Source organism: Orcinus orca, chromosome 19 (genome assembly GCF_937001465.1).
Source record: "Orcinus orca chromosome 19, mOrcOrc1.1, whole genome shotgun sequence".
Taxonomy (NCBI): Eukaryota; Metazoa; Chordata; class Mammalia; order Artiodactyla; family Delphinidae; genus Orcinus; species Orcinus orca.
The window spans coordinates 7,674,838-7,690,906 of NC_064577.1; the positions used below are offsets into that span (position 1 = coordinate 7,674,838).

Sequence of the window (16,069 nt, forward strand, 5' to 3'; positions counted from 1 at the left end):
GCCTCTTCCCTGCTCTCCTGATTCATCGACCCCATTTCTGGGTGCCATCTGCCCGGTCCCTGGAAGGTGTCCCTCGGGGTCCCCAAGTGGGAGTTTGGGGCTTGTCTGCCTCCTAGAACGTTGTTTCCTCAGGTGCCGCATCCAGACTCTGACCCCCCGACCCCACCCCGTTCCCTCTCTCCTTGGTCCCCTCGGGGACCTTCACCCAGACCGGTCATCTTGGTACTCCCTGCTGGAGTTGACCACCCCATTCCCACTTCCCGGCACCACCTCCACCCCCTTACTCCCCATTCCCTGACATCTCCTTCAGGTTAGGGCTCTCCCTGCAGGTTGACGCGGTGGGCAGCGCCAAACTGCAAAGCACAAGTCAGGTCTCCCGGAAAGTGCGGGTGGTCGGGAGGGCTCCAGGCTCCTGCTCTGATCAGCGACCTGGACGTGCCCCGAGGAACTGCCAGGGCAGGGGGATGGAACCTAGGCCCTGGAGGTTCAGCTGCATTTGGAGGATCTCCCCCATCGAAGGCACTAGGCCAACAACTTCGGAGGGCCTTCGGTCTCCCGCAGATTCCGCTTGGTCTCTCTGGCACGCTCTGGGAGCTGGCCTTGTCATCCCAGGGCTGTGGGAGACCCAGCAGCCTCCTGCTCCACGTCCCTGAGTCCGAGTGCGCCCCCTGCCGCCGTAAACCCACCGTTGGCAACCTTGCTCAGACCACGCCTGACATTGTGGGTTTGGGGGATCCTGGCTGGTTACCTATCCCGTTAATCTCACCCGCTCACAGGGTTGTAACTGTCTCTTGACTAACTTCAGTCTTTCCCTCCCTCCCTCCTAGAGCCGCCTGCCTGAGGGCTGTCTCCAGGCAGTTGTTCCATACACATTTCTAAACTGTTTCAAACACATCTCTGAAATAGTTCACTTTCTCCACCCCCACCCCCCCAAAACTGTTCCTCCCATCCTTTTTCAGATAATAGCATCACTACCTACTGAAGTCAGATACCGTGAACCACCTTTTCAACAAATATTTGTTGGGTACCTGCTGTTATTCTCCCTCTCCCTCCCACCCCCACCCCACCCAGACAGTCCGTATCTCCTAAGTGCTTATCTAATTTGCCCATGTATGTCTATGACTGCAACTGCTGTTCATCCAGGTTCCAATCTCAGCCACTCAAATCCATCTCTCCACCGCACTCCATCCCAGTGAGCTATGTAAATCTGACCTCTGCTAAAATGTTTCAGGAACTCTTTACCATTTGTCCTGCAGGATAAAGTTCCAGTTCTCCAACCTGACCTACACAGGCTCCTCCCCCACCCTGGCTGACTTAAGATGTTCCAGTCACATGGAATTGCTTGTAGTTCTGCAGGTGCTGTTCTTTCACCTCTGACCCTCAAACGTAGTCCCTTCTGGAACAGCATCTCCTCCAGGAAGCCTTCCCTAACTACTACTCACGATATTCTCCATTATCTTTGTCCACTGATTGCTTTGTTTTACAATCTGTTCATCTGTTTGTCTCTCCCTTTTCCCATTGACTATGAACTCTTTGGAGGCACGAACTGTGTCTTATTCAGCTTTGTATTGTATTATATTGTATTCTGTATTAACCAGCCCTTAATACAGAAGAAAGCACAAAGCAGATGCACAATATGAGTTTGTTGAATGAAAACATGAATAAATGAAGAGGAGAAAGGTGTCAGCTTCTAGGGACAAAGGATTCAAAGCTGGGAGAATGATGTAATGCCAATAATAATGAACCTTTATTGAGAGTCAAAAATTTACTAGGTGCTTTACATACTTTGTCATTTAATCCCTACTATAACCTGGGATATAGCCATATCCACATTTTTCAGATGAAAAAACAAGCTTTAAGTAACATTTCCAAAGTCACAAAACAAGTATGTCAGAACTGAGATTTGAATCCAAGTCTAATTTGAATGAAATTCTGGGTTTTTGTTTGTTTGTTTGTTCTGGCCGAGCCTTGTGGCTTGTGGGATCTTAGTTCCCCAACCAGGGATTGAACCTGGGCCAGGACAGTGTAAGTGCAAAGTCCTAACTACTGGACCACCAGGGAATTCTCTGGGTTTGGGGTTTTTTTCAGTCTTTTTGTCAGCAGTGTTAAAGGCAACCCACCAGCACTGCTGGCAAATCATAAAGAAATAAATTATTATGTATAAAATAAGCTACAAGGATATGTTGCTCAACACAGGGAATGTAGCCAATATTTTATAATAACTATAAATGGAGCATAACCTTTAAGAATTGTGAATCACTATATCGTACATCAACTATACTTCAATTAAAAAATTCATAAAGAAACAAAACCACTAAAGTACTAAAAGAAAATGTAGAAGATTATTTCACTGATTTTAAGGTAGAGAAAGCCTTTCCATCTTTCCATTATGCGTGACATTAAACCCAGAAGTCAAAAAGAAAAAGACCTGTCTAAATTTAAACTTTTAATTTCTATGGAGAAAAAGAAGAAAGAAACTATAAACAGCATTAAAGACCAATTACAAACTGGGCAAAGAATTAATATCCTTGAGCAGAAATAGAAACACAGATGTAGAAAACAAACGTATAGACACCAAGTGGGGAAGTGGGGGTGGGATGAATTGGGAGACTGGGACTGACATATATACACTAATCTATATAAAATAGATAACTAATGAGAACCTGCCTGCTGTATAGCACACAGGGAACTCCACTTCACTGTACAGTAGAAACTAATACAACATTGTAAAACAACTGTATCCCAATAAAAAAAATTAAATAAAAATAAAAAAGAATATCCTTGATATAAAGGCACTTATAAATCAATGAGAAAAAAATGAACATCTCAATTGAAAATTGGGGAAAGGGCTTCCCTGGTGGTGCAGTGGTTAAGAATCTACCTGCAATTCAGGGGACACAGGTTCAAGCCCTGGTCCAGGAAGATCCCACATGCCGGGGAGCAACTAAGCCCGTGCACCACAACTACTGAGCCTGCACTCTAGAACCTGCGAGCCACAACTACTGAGCCTGCATGCCACAACTACTGAAGCCTGCACGCCTAGAGCCCGTGCTCTGCAACGAGAAGCCACTGCAATGAGAAGCCCATGCACTGCAACAAAGAGTAGCCCCCGCTTGCCGCAACTAGAGAAAGCCCGTGCACAGCAACGAAGACCCAGTGCAGCCAAAAATAAATAAATTAATTTAGAAAAAAAAGAAAAAGAAAATTGGGGAAAGAATATAACCAAATCATCTATAGGAAAAATACAAATAACTTTAAAGATATGAAAAGAAGCTCAGTCTTAGAATAATCATAGAATTCACATTTTAATGATCTTATTTTTTTCACTTTTTTTAGTGATTCAATTATATATATATATATATATATATTCTTTTTTTTGGCTGTGCAGCACGGCATGTGGGATCTTAGTTCCCTGACTAGGGATCGAATCCCTTGTCCCCGGCAGTAGAAGCGTGGAGCACTAACCAGTGGACCGCCAGAAAATTCCCAATATATATATGTATTCTTTTTCAGATTCTTTTTCACTACAGTGTATTACAAGATATTGAATATAGTTCCCTGTGTTATTCAGTAGGACCTTGTTGTTTATCTATTTTATATATAGTAGTGTATATATATTAATCCCATACTCCTAATTTATCCCTCCCTCCCTCCCCTTTGGTAACTTTAATCTTGTCTTTATGTCTGTGAGTCTGTTTCTCTTTGTAGATAAGTTCATTTGTATTATTTTTTTAGATTCCACATATAAATGATCTCATTTGATATTTTTCTTTGTCTTACTTCAATTACTATGATAATCTCTAGGTCCATCCATTTTGCTGCAAATGGCAATATTTCATTCTTTTTATGGCTGAGTAATATTCCATTGTATATAGACCACGTCTTCTTTTTTTAAAATTTATTTATTTATTTATTTATTTATTTATTTATGGCTGTGTTGGGTCTTCCTTGCTGTGTGCAGGCTTTCTCTAGGTGCTGTGAGAGGGAGCAACTCTTCATTGCAGTGTGTGGGCTTCTCATTGCGGTGGCTTCTCTTGTTGTAGAGCACAGGCTCTAGGCGCACGGGCTTCAGTAGTTGTGGCACGTGGGCTCAGTAATTGTGGTTCACGGGCTCTAGAGTGCTGGCTCAGTAATTGTGGCTCATGGGCTTAGGTGCTCCATGGCATTTGGGATCTTCCCAGACCAGGGCTCGAACCTGAAGTCCTAGGCCACACCTTCTTTATCCATTCATCTATTGATGGATACTGATGTTGCTTCCATGTCCTGGCTATTGTAAATAGTGCTGCTGTGAACATTGGGTGCACAAATGGTACCATTTTTAATAGTTAAAAAACGCAAACAGGCATTCCCTGGTGGCGCAGTGGTTGAGAATCTGCCTGCCAATGCAGGGGACGCACATTCGATCCCCGGGCTGGGAAGATCCCACATGTTGTGGAGCAACTAAGCCCATGTGCCACAACTACTGAGCCCACGTGTCGCAACTACTGAGCCTGCATGCTGCAACTACTGAAGCCCACGTGCCTAGAGCCCGTGCTCCGCAACAAGAGAAGCCACCGCAATGAGAAACCTGCACACCACAAGGAAGAGTAGCTCCAGTTCGCCGCAACTAGAGAAAGCCCACACACAGCGATGAAGACCCAACGCAGCCAAAAATAATAAAAAAAAGAAAAAAATTAACATTATATATATATAAAAAAGAAGATACTTAACAACAACAGAAACCCCACAAACAAAAAACTTTTATCTGGGGAATTCCCTGGCTGTCCAGTGGTTAGGACTCTGCGCTCTCACTGCTGAGGGCCCAGGTTCAACCCCTGGTTGGGGAACTAAGATCCCATAAGCTGCTTGGCACGGCCAAAAAACAAAACCCAAAACTTTTATCTGTACGAAGAGTTTAACTTTTTAATAATTAAAAATGTTATTACTTTAGTTATTTTTTTGTGCATGCTAAAATAATGAGATATCACTTTTAACCTATCAGATTGGGTGTGGGGAAATAGATGTCAACATAATTTATGAGAACACAAAGCCATTCAACTTTTTTCGGAGGGCCAATTGGAGTAAATACTCAAATGTTTAATTTTCTTACCCCATAACCCACCAATTCCACCTCCAGGAAGCTCTTCTACAGAAAACCTAGCACTGATGCAAAAGGAAATGTAGACCGAGTTGTCCACTGCATCATTTATTGTATCAAAACAATTAGAAACAACCCACATCCCCATAGGCAGGGGATGGTTTAAATAACCTGTGTTATTTCCACATGATGGAATCCCATGCAGCCATTTTTTATAAAAAGAGGTAGCTTTATATTTACTGACATCAAAAGATAGCCAGGTTATATTGTTAAGTAAAAAAGCAAATTGCAGAACGGTATGTTGTTTTATTTTCACGCGCACAGAAAAACATTTGAAAGGAAGCATCTAACCTGTTCATGAGATTCTCTGCACACTGGGACGGAGGGACTTGCTCTTTATTTCCTGACTGGCTAATACAAGTATGTGAGGAAAGTATTCAGAACCAGACCAACAGGCACTCCGTGAAAATTAAGTCTGGCCCCTCCCTCATCCCCCAGAATCCTCTGGGGAGAAGAAAAATCTCATTTTTACTGTAGACATGTCTATAATGTTAGTACTTTTTATTTTTAACGAAGAATATTGCCTATTATAATTTTAAATATTCAACCCAGTGAGAAAAGTAAAAAGAACGTTCACTGTAGAAAATTTGCAAATTATGCAAAAATTTAAGAAGAAAATAAATATCTGCCACAATCTCGTCTCCCAGAGAAAAATGCCATTTGATGCCTTTCCCTCAGATCTTTTTCTTTTTCTTTTTTTTTTTTTTGGCGGTACGCGGGCCTCTCACTGCTGTGGCCTCTCCCGTTGCGGAGCACAGGCTCCGGACGCGCAGGCTCAGCGGCCATGGCTCACAGGCCCAGCCGCTCCGCGGCATGTGGGATCTTCCCGGACCGGGTCACGAACCCACGTCCCCTGCATGGGCAGGCGGACTCTCAACCACTAGCGCCACCAGGGAAGCCCCTTCAAATCTTTTTTATGCACATACATCTTTTTTTAAAAAAGTCTGTAAAAGGGTCACAAAATAAACACAAAATGGAAGAATTCTAAACGTATTCTGAGACCAAAAGGAATGAAATTTGTATAAAGAAAACTTCTTACACGTAGCAGGATGGTGTGAACATGCTCCCATATTAAATATTCTTACACGACCTGATGTATTATGGTTGTTTAGGAACCTTTCATAAGGAATAGCTCTTTAATTAATCTTTGAGCATCAAACATTTAGGTTGTTTCCCATTTCAGAAAAATGTTTTGCAAATGAAGGAAAGAATAGCCTTTGGGGGCAAACAGAGTACAGGACAACAGAGAAAAAGTCCCTGCAGCCATCTCTTTCCCCTTCCTGACCCCATCCTGTGGGGTCTCTGCCCAGGCCTTCCAGACCCACTCCCAGAGCATGGCCAGGGCCAGAGCCAACTGGCCTCCAGCTCTGACATGTCCCGGTGGAAGTGCAGGGGCTCCAGCGTGTCTTTCCTGGCCCTGGGATCTTTTCCCAGCACAAAACACCATCTAATTCGGGGCAGTTCGGATGCCTAAGCACCATCCAGTCTTCCCACTCACGAAATTCAAGGTCCTCAGGGCTCTGGTGGCCCGGAGATGAGTACGACGTTCTCATACTGGGGCTCCTCCTGCCCTTCCTCGTCAGCCAGCTTCTGGGGATCCTGTTCTAGGGGACCACCCTCAGGGACCAGCTCCTGGCCCCTCCCTGAGCTCTTGATGCCATCCCCTAGCCCCCTGGCCACTTCCTCTGGCCCAGTCCCTGCAGACTCCAAGGCCCCAGTCAGCTCCTCACTTGGGGCTGAGCTGGAGCTCTGATCGGCAGAGCCAGAGGCCAGCCCGGGGCTGCCCTTGTTCCGACTCAGGGCCCGGCGTGGAGGCTTAGGGATGGCACTCTTGACCTTAGGCTCTGCCTGGCCTTTCTGGAAGCTACCAAAACGGCGGAGGACAGACCGGACGGGGCCCTCAGATCCCCGGGGTGTCCCTGCCAGCATGTAGATTGTGGTCACAGAGCCTGCACTCTCCTGGACACTGCCCTCAATGGCTTCCACACGTTCAGCCACTGTCCGGCCACTAAGCGGGAGCCGGCGGCGGCCAGTGGCTGAATCCCTGGGGCTGGCGGCACCAGGAGGGGCCCCGTTCATTTCCGCTTGCTCTGGGCCTGTGGACTCCTCGGCCTCCTGGCTTTCAGGACCTGGCTGGCCCCCCCGGGAGAGCCTCTTGGGCTTACGGAGAGGGCTGGAGAGCTCCCCGGAGCCTCGGCAACTCTGTGGTGCAAACTTGGTGCCTTCGGCAAAGGAGACTGACGGCCGCTTGGCCCGAGCTAGGCTGGAAGTGCGCGGGATGGCAAACGGCGTGGAGGCATCCTCAGCGGGAGGGAAGGGACCTCCGGTCAGGCTGGCCTCTGGTGACTCTGCTTGGGCCACAGGGACCATCCCTGGCAAAGGAGACAGAAGAGCTTGGCCAAACCTGGCTGGCTGCCCCAATCCATCCTGCTTACCCAGCTCAGAATCTTCTGGGAGGCCCCTCAAATGGGGCAAGGGAGAGCGTGAGGATGCAGAGAGGCAGGGGAAGGGCCTATTCAGGCAGATGCTACTGCTTTTACCCTCTTTTCTCACCACCCACCCTACTTTGCACTAATGTCACACTCTAACCATGCTAAAACTCCTTCAGCGCCACATGGCCATGTCCCTCTTACCTCTGGGCCTTTGGGTATACTGTTCGCTCTTCCTGAAACATCATTCCCAACTCTCCCTAACTTTCCCAGGGCTAATTCCCACTGATTCTGCCAGGCTCAACTGAATACCACTAACACTGAGACATCTTCCCTGACTCCAGTCATCCCTGACGTGGCTGGATTCCGAGCCCCGACCTGCATGTCCCCCATGAAAGCATGTATCACTCTGTCCCACATGTGTCTGATTACTTCCCACCAGACTACAGGCTTGGGGGAGGACAGGAATCTATCTTGTTCTTTGCTGCATCCCACTGCCAGGAACTGTGAAGGGCATGGAACGGAACGGGAGCTTGATACACGTTTGCTGAAGGAATAAAGGAGAGGCTGTGATGAGCAGGGCTGCTCAGGGGCTGAGTGGGCTGTTTGGGGGCTACCTTCTTGGGGTGGCACGCAGTAGGCAGGACCTTCGTCCTCTTCTCCAGACTCAGGATCAGTAGAGAAGGAGTCGTCCGAGGCCCAGCCAGCCGAGGGCGGTTCGATGAAGCTATGGTTGAAGGGGATCTCCGGATCGTGGTGCGAGACTGAGGCGGCAGGGGGGGGCTCTAGGTCAGGCGCAGAGCCCCAGGGGAAGTCCTGTCCCCTTGCAGCCCCTGACCCTCAGCACCCGCTTACCTGTCACCCAGGGAAGCTTGTGGCTGCTGAGGGAACCGCAGGGCAGCGCAGAGCCCAGGCTGGAGGTCAGTGCCCCCCAGACCTGCAGCTTCATCCTGGACATAGCGGTCCCATCTCTCGCTGGCCTGAGGGCACGGGAGAGTCGTCAGTGAGGGAGACCCCGGTTGGGGAGGGACGGGGGCAGCAGTAAAGGGCCAGGACCATTCTGGTCCCGAGATTCACGTGACAGAGTGACTGTGTCTACTTCAGTGACTCTCTATGACTACAGAGTAAAGTCCAAACTACTGACCCTGAGATCTGGGCCTGTCGCAGAGGGCAGCGTGGCGCCAGAGTCACGAGGCAGCAACTGTGGCTCAGACGTTGCCTCTCTGGGCCACAGCTTCCTCATCCGTAAAATGGGGACAACTGCTATCTCAGAACTTCTTTCAGGACCCAGCACAGCACCAGCTACCTGGTGGGGCTGCCCCAAAATGCAGCAGTGTGTTATTATCATCCCAGCTGAGCCCAGCTCACCTATCTTTCTGGAAGTGACACCACCTCCAGGAAGCCCACTCTTGTCCCCGCCCCAAAGCTGGAAGTGACAGCTTCAATCATTACCATTCCTCAGACAGTCTGTGCACATGTCCCGGTCTTCCTGTGAGGGGCTTCTCCCCACCTCCAGGTTCTATGCCCCGGGGTTGCGGGGAGGCTACTGGGTCTGCTGGTCTGAGGATGCCCCACAGCCCAGAGGGGGACATGATCAAGGGGTAGTGCGTGAACTAATACGAGCACACAGGACAAAACAAAGAGTCCAGAGAACCGGCCACGGGCTCTGTGCGTGCCAGTGACTAGCTGGGTCACCTTGTCCTCCTGGGAATTGAGAATGCTAATCTTCCTGCCCCACGTGCCCCGCTCCAAACCTCCATGCTGCTGTGAGCCTCCAAGGTGCTGAGAAGTACGAAGAGATTTTGTGAAGGAACAAAGCTCTGTGCAAGGAATATTCCCCGCCTCCCCGCAGCAGCCTGCGAGCTCAAATCCCTCCTCGCCTCCTTTTCTCGAAAAGCCACATTCTCTGCTAAACCACTGCTCGGGCTTTTATGGCAACTCTCCCTTCTGAGGCCTGGTCTCTTCCCCTCCCTGCCCAGAGCTGTCCCGGTGCTTCCGCCTTCTGCCATCCTGGTGCCCGGGGCCCCCTGCTCACGCGTGACTCAGAACCTCCCCCACTGAAGGTTTCTGAGGAGGGCAGATGGCTGATCTGGTGTCTCCAGGCCACAGCCACTGCCAGCTACCTCGTTACCTCTGACCTACGTGTGTGACAAGGCCAGCCCATCCCCACCCCTGAGAGGAAACCAGATGCCACCTTGCTTCCACCCATGGCCTGAGCTGTGGAATCGGGAAGGAAGGGGCCAGGGTTCACCTGTCCTTGGGATCCAGCCGGGCAGCCCAGCAGCAGCAAGCACAGCAGGCGATGGCCAGGAGGAGAAGCAGCAGAGGCACAAGAATGCCCGCAAGGAGGGCGGCATCCTGACCATGAGATCCTAGGGAGAGCCAGGGACGGGCGACTCTTCAGGGCCATGTTGTCTCCCATACATCACGTCTCATCTCTAGCTCTGAACTGCCTACTCTGGGGAGATCCTGGGAACCTTCCACCTGTGGGCCCCTCCCGCTCTTCTAAGAGATGTAGACTCTGCTCAGCCTGGAGGCCCCCTCCTCCAGGCAGCCTCCCCACTGGTCCTCTCCCGATGGTCCACGGCCTCTTCCGCAAACTCTTGCCCTCAGTTCTGGGGCCTGATGAGACATCCCGGTGTCCGGCCCTGTCCGCTCATTTCCTGGGTGCTAGCCTGGTTTCCCAGGGGACAGAGGCTCTGTCACATCTTCAGGGGGCCCCAAAGCACCCATACAGATTTCAAGTAAAGAGAACATCTCTGAAGAGGGCCCAGCCTCTCTGGCAAGTAATGAGGCCCCGGAGCCCATGTAAAGGGCCACTCTTTCCCTGGTTACTTCTCCCTGTACCCTTCTTTCCACCTTACCCAGCTGGCAGGCCCCAGAGACAGGGTGGCAGTTTCCCTCTGGACACTCGCAGGGAACAGAGCAGTTGTTTCCGTGGAAGCCAGATGGGCACGAAGTGTTGCAGCTTTGGGGTGACAGGAGAGACAGGCTGAAGGCTGGGTGAGAAGGCATGGAGGTGGGCAGGGCACAGGGGAGGGTACATTTCTGGGCACTGCTTCCCACCCCCTGCCATACAGACTTCCCTGGGTGATGCCCACGCAGATTCCTCTGACCTCTCAGCCACATTCTAAGCACCCCTAGCAGTGTTTGGAAGAATCCCTTAGCCCCCAAGCCCATCTTCCAGAGAGACCACCCACAAACTGCCCCCTGGCTCCCAGGCCCCCCAGGGTGGAAGCCTCAGTCAGGGCCCACCTCTCATGAGCCTCATCCCTTGCCCACCTGGCGCTAATGTGAAATTAGCAAGATGCCAATGGAATCCGGAGACACTTCCTCAGGGTTTGGAGGTCTGAGCCATCCCCAGCCCTGCCCCTAACTCTCTGGGCCTCGGTCCTCTCCTCTATAAAATGAGGTCTCTTCCAGTTGATACTATAGGTGGAAAAAACCTGACATTGGAGATAGTGACACTGATTATGTTTTTGCCACCTGAAGACCTTAGGGAAACAACAGTGGGGTTTGGCGCCCTCCTCCTAAGTAACTTCTAGTTCAGGAGCCAGGCCTTTTAGATTAAGCATCACTCTGACCCTCCTCTGGAAGATGCAGACCCCACAACAAGAGGAATAACTTCTTAGTTATGAGGATGCTGGGTGGGAATCTGGGAGATGGAGAAGCCCAGGAAGGGAAGTTTGGGAAGCGGATTGCACAGAGGCCCGACCTAGGCCCCTGCCTCCTTCCAGGGCCCCAGTCCTCACCTGGGCCCCCAGTAGCCGGCGTTGCAGACACACTCCCCAGTCACAGCATCGCAGGCCCCCCGGACACAGGTGGGGCAGGTAGAGCCACAACCCTCCCCAAAGGTGCCAATCGGGCAGGGGTCTTCACACCTGAGGTGAGGCAAGACTCAGAATGGGGAGCAGGGCAGGCCTGGACCCCACAGAGGGGCCTCACCCATCTGCCCACACTTGTAGATTCAGAGACCCAGTTGTCTACTTTTCAGCAGTGAAGCTCAGGTGCAAACAGGGCCTTGAATTTGAGGCCAGACCCAGTAGGTGACAGACTACAGATCCCTGGACGAGAAGAGGGCAGGAAGCCTGAGTGGTGAGGGAGCTGGAGGAAAACTGTGCCCAGGGCCCCATTAGCACTCATCTCTCGCACCTCAGGCGGGCCCCCAGGGCTGTGTGAATGTATGCGTTGCGGGAGGAGGCCGCTCTCCCTGAGGGAGCCGCTGTGGTGAGGATCTAGAAGGAAGGTATACCCTCACCCTGAGCAGGCTGGCCCCCTCACCTGGGCCCCAGCCAGCCAGGGTCACAATGTCGACAGTGCCCGGTGTCTGGCAGGCAGGCCTCCCCAAGCCGGCAGTAGGGGCACTGCTGCCTGCAGCTCTCGCCAAAGGTGCCAGGAGGGCAGGGCTCGTGGCACTGAGTCCCATTCCAGCCTGGCTCGCAGGACTCGCAGCTACCTGTGTCTGCAGAACATGGCTCATTCTGCTTGCAGTGGCCACAGCTGGGAAGAGAAAGAGTACATGCAACACTAGGAGAGCCTCCCGGTGCCAGCTGGGCCACTCAGGCAGGTTCGAGCCTCAGCTGCCCCGTGTTGTACAACAAAGAGGCTGGGCAGACTATCTCTGTGGGCTCTAGTAGGATTCCAGCCTTTTCCTAACCCCTGGTTCTGAGCCCCATGCTTCCCTGGGTCCCAGGGTCACCAGGAGCTCCCAGCCCAGCCAGGGAAGCCAAGTTACGACCTCAACCTCTGCTTCCCTTCTGCCCAGGGTTCCCCTCCTCCCCTTTTCCCCTTCCCCCATTCCACCCATGCCATCTCGGAGGTCTGGCGTGAGGAGTCCTCAGTAGTGTATCCTCTATGCCATTTTATGCATTATGAAAACGCATAAAATGTCTGTTTTCACCACTAGAATTTTATCTTACATTTTTTCCAGTTTTATTGAGTTATAATTGACATACAGCACTGTATAAGTTTCAAGTGTGCAGCATAATGACCTCCTCACATATATACTGTGACATGATTACCACTAAAAGTTTAGTTAACATCCATCATCTCATATGGATACCAAAAAATGAAAAAAAAAGTTTTTTTCCTTGTGATGAGAACACTTAGGATCTACTCTTTTAGCAACTTTTCCAATAAGGTTTATCTTATCTTAATATCTCATTGATCCTTAAGAAGTTTTTCCCTCCAGAGACTTAATTATCTGGGATCACGAGCTTGGATCAGACTCATTAGTAGGGTGAGGAAGGGAGTTCATAAAAGCAATTTAGCAGATCCTGACCAGTATTAAAATAGAGAGAGAGAGAGAGAGAGAATAGAAAACATTTCGGTGTACATATGTGTGTTGTCTGGTTAAGTTTTTACTTCAGTTAATATATATCGCATCATATATTATATATGAATGGGAGGTAAAACATTTCTTACTGTGGGTGGAACTGGTCAAAGTTTGAAAGCTATTGAGTTTCAGAGGGACCTTGCAATCCTTTTGCCACAATGTTGATTCTTTATCTGTTTCTACGGCTTGCTGGTAGTAGTATTTTGTTTAACAGTAAGCGGATGAAAGTGGTGGGCGAGGCTGGACTTTAGGGCGTCGAGGGACTCTTTTTCCCCTTTCACCCCATCCTTGTCTGTTTCTGCGCAACATTCTCCGGCTCATCCTCTTTCCCTCCCGTTCTCTCCCCTTCCTTCTCACGCCCTCCTCCCTCCCTTCTCTCCCGCGTCCCCCGTTGCCCCGGCTCACCTGTCGCGGCACTGAAGCCCGTAGCGGCCTGCGGGGCAGGGCAGCTCGCAGCGCGCGCCGCGGAAGCCGGGCGGGCATGTGCACAGGCCGGAGGCGGCGCTGCAGCGGCCGCGCACGCACTCGCAAGGCTGCCGGCACTCGGAGCCCCACCAGCCGGGCCGGCAGGCGCAGCGGCCCGACTCCTGCGCGCACGGCGAGCCGTGGCAGGCGCAGCGGAAGCTGCAGCGGCGGCCCCACCAGCCCGGCTCGCACAGGCAGGAGCCGGTGGCCTGATCGCAGCGCGCCGCCGCCGGGTTGCACTGGCACGGGCGGCGGCACGTGGGCGACCACCAGCCGGGCTCGCAGCGGCACGCGCCGGTCTCGGGGTTGCAACGCCCGTGGGGGCCGCAGGCGCACGGGAACTCGCAGCGGTCGCCCCAGCGGTCGGATTGGCAGTGGCACACGCCCGTGGCCGGCTCGCACTGGCCGTGCGGGTGGCAGGCGCAGCTCTCCCGGCAGTCGGGGCCCCAGTACTGGCCCGGGCAGCCTGCGGGGTCGGGGTAAGGGAAGGGGGTCAACGGGCTCAGGGTCAGGCACCACGGATCCTCGCCCTGCGACCCCTTCCACAAGGAAGAGGTGGGGGGGCCGGGCCCGCCCTCCAAGAGCCGGGGACAGCCTGTCCTCCTGGGGCACAGCTTACTTCCTGCCCCAGACTCTGAACTACACAAATCTGTACCACTGGCCCAGCCTCCCACTTCCACATTCCAGAACACACTTAAAGATCACGAGTGGATGGGCTCCCCTGGTGGCGCAGTGGTTGAGAGTCCGCCTGCCGATGCAGGGGACATGGGTTCGTGCCCCGGTCCGGGAAGACCCCACATGCCGCGGAGCGGCTGGGCCCGTGAGCCATGGCCGCTGAGCCTGCGCGTCCGGAGCCTGTGCTCCGCAACGGGAGAGGCCACAGCAATGAGGGGCCCACGTACCGCAAAAAAATTAAAAAAAAAAAAAAAAAGATCACTAGTGGCAAAGGGCCTTGCCCAGAGTCACACAGAAGTGGGTGTGCCTTCATTTATGCCCCTCCTTCCTCTCATTGGGTTCCCCCATTGTGACTTCCCCCGCCTGAATGCTGCCCATCCGGGTCGAAGAAGAAGCCACACTCCCCCCAGTGTCTCCTCTCAACCCTGACTCCTAGCCACGCTGCCCTCTGGCTAAACTGCCCACCAACCCCTCTCCCATGCCCCACTTTCTGCCAGAGAGGGAGGACATTCCAGTCACCCTCCACACGCGCATACGGGGAGACCAAGAATGCATCCATTCTGCAGTTAACGGGGATCCACAGCATCTTTCCGGAAGTTGAAAGGGAAGATGAATGGCCCAGAACTGAACCTGTGGGAGGGCTCTGTGGATGGGATAAAAACCAGATGACTCAGGACATCCCCTTAGAGTGCGTCACTTCCTGTCTCGACCTCAGTCTCCTCAGCGAAGCTTGGAGGGATTCTGGCCCTGCTGTTCTAAGATTACATTCCTACAAGCTTTGCCTCCCCTCTCCCCCAGTCCTGCCCGGCAACCTCATCCTTCAGGAGAGACTCAGGACTCACGCGAGTTGCACCGGGCCCCGAAGAATCCAGGTTTGCATCGACAGAGGCCTGGTTTCACACATACCTCGTCTTCCCGGCAGACGTCCAGCCCCTCGCAGATGGCTGAAAAACACCCCACCCAGGTTGGAAGGACTGGGGTGAGGCCAGGGGACACTCTGCCCTTTTCACTGACTCCCAGTGGCCTGTCCCCCTCAAGAGCTGTTTCCTCAGGGCTGGGGGGTTGGGCCACGGCATGGACCCTAGCTCTAGGGCTCAGGAGGGCAAACAGACCCCAGGAGGGTAGGAAGGAAGGGTCACTGGGCTCTGTCCTCCCTTCTCCTCCGGTGGGGGGGTGCATCCTGGCTACTCACGGGTGGTGCATTCTCGATCATTCTGCCTCCAGCCTGGGCAGCAGTGGAGCTCAGCAGAGGGGCTGTGGGGCAGAGAGGGGTCAGCCGGGGGGCAGCCTGGCTCCGCAGGTGGATCACTGTCTCCCTGAGACATGGGATGCTGCCTCAGCCCCATCGGGCAGGCCTGGCCAAGGGTCACAGCCCCCGTGTCCCCGACCCCTTCCCGCTCTGCCCCTGGCCATCCCACCATCTGCCCCCGCTACCCACCACCCTCCAGGCTGTCCCCGAGCCCCTCTCGCTTTAGCCCCTCTTTCCTCGTGTCCTCCTCCCCCCATCAAACCCCCAGAAGACCCACCTGCTGGCCATGCAGACGTGCCGCCCATTGGGGTCCAGCTCAGACCCCTGGGTCCCCCGAGTCCAGAGCAGCAGCAGAAGGAACAGGAGCCCCAGCCCCATGGCGGCCAGTGCAGTGGGAGGGCTTGGGTTAGTCTGGCCCCCACAGCTCCCAACCCCCTCCCTGCTTCCTCCCAAGGCTTTTCCTGAGGAAACCAGGCCGGAGGGGCGGGCTGCCATGAGGCACCTCCCTGAGAGGGTGGGCAGGCGCAGAGAGGACCAGACACCAGCGTACAGAAAGGAAAAGGAAGGCCAATGGCGAGGGCTGAGCAGGGCCTTCAGGGTCTGGTCTCAGTCTGGGCGGGGGGCAGGAAGATGAGGCTGTAAGTTACGGGTACTGGGATAGGCGAGGGGTTGAGCCATGGATATCCACTAGGTCACACTCCCCAGTGGAGGTCCACGCTGGGAGAAGCCTCCCCAGCCAGTGACAACCAAGGGGAACTTCCTGGCAGAGCTGGGCAGGG

The 16,069-nt window shown here is 52.8% G+C and overlaps 1 protein-coding gene across 1 annotated transcript; it reads right to left on the reverse strand.

Annotated features, from left to right (window-relative positions):
- Positions 1 to 1,725: 1,725 nt before the first annotated feature.
- SCARF1 (scavenger receptor class F member 1) lies at positions 1,726 to 15,968 on the reverse strand. Its single transcript, XM_004267065.4, has 11 exons — positions 15,568 to 15,968; positions 15,234 to 15,295; positions 14,884 to 14,985; positions 13,307 to 13,832; positions 11,848 to 12,066; positions 11,319 to 11,447; positions 10,431 to 10,534; positions 9,818 to 9,938; positions 8,422 to 8,546; positions 8,184 to 8,330; positions 1,726 to 7,509 (listed from the first exon to the last, which is right to left on the reverse strand). Exons 1-11 carry the CDS (start codon positions 15,783 to 15,785, stop codon positions 6,650 to 6,652), a joined length of 2,613 nt encoding a protein of 870 aa, XP_004267113.2. The 5' UTR covers positions 15,786 to 15,968; the 3' UTR covers positions 1,726 to 6,649.
- Between the last annotated feature and the right edge of the window lie 101 nt (positions 15,969 to 16,069).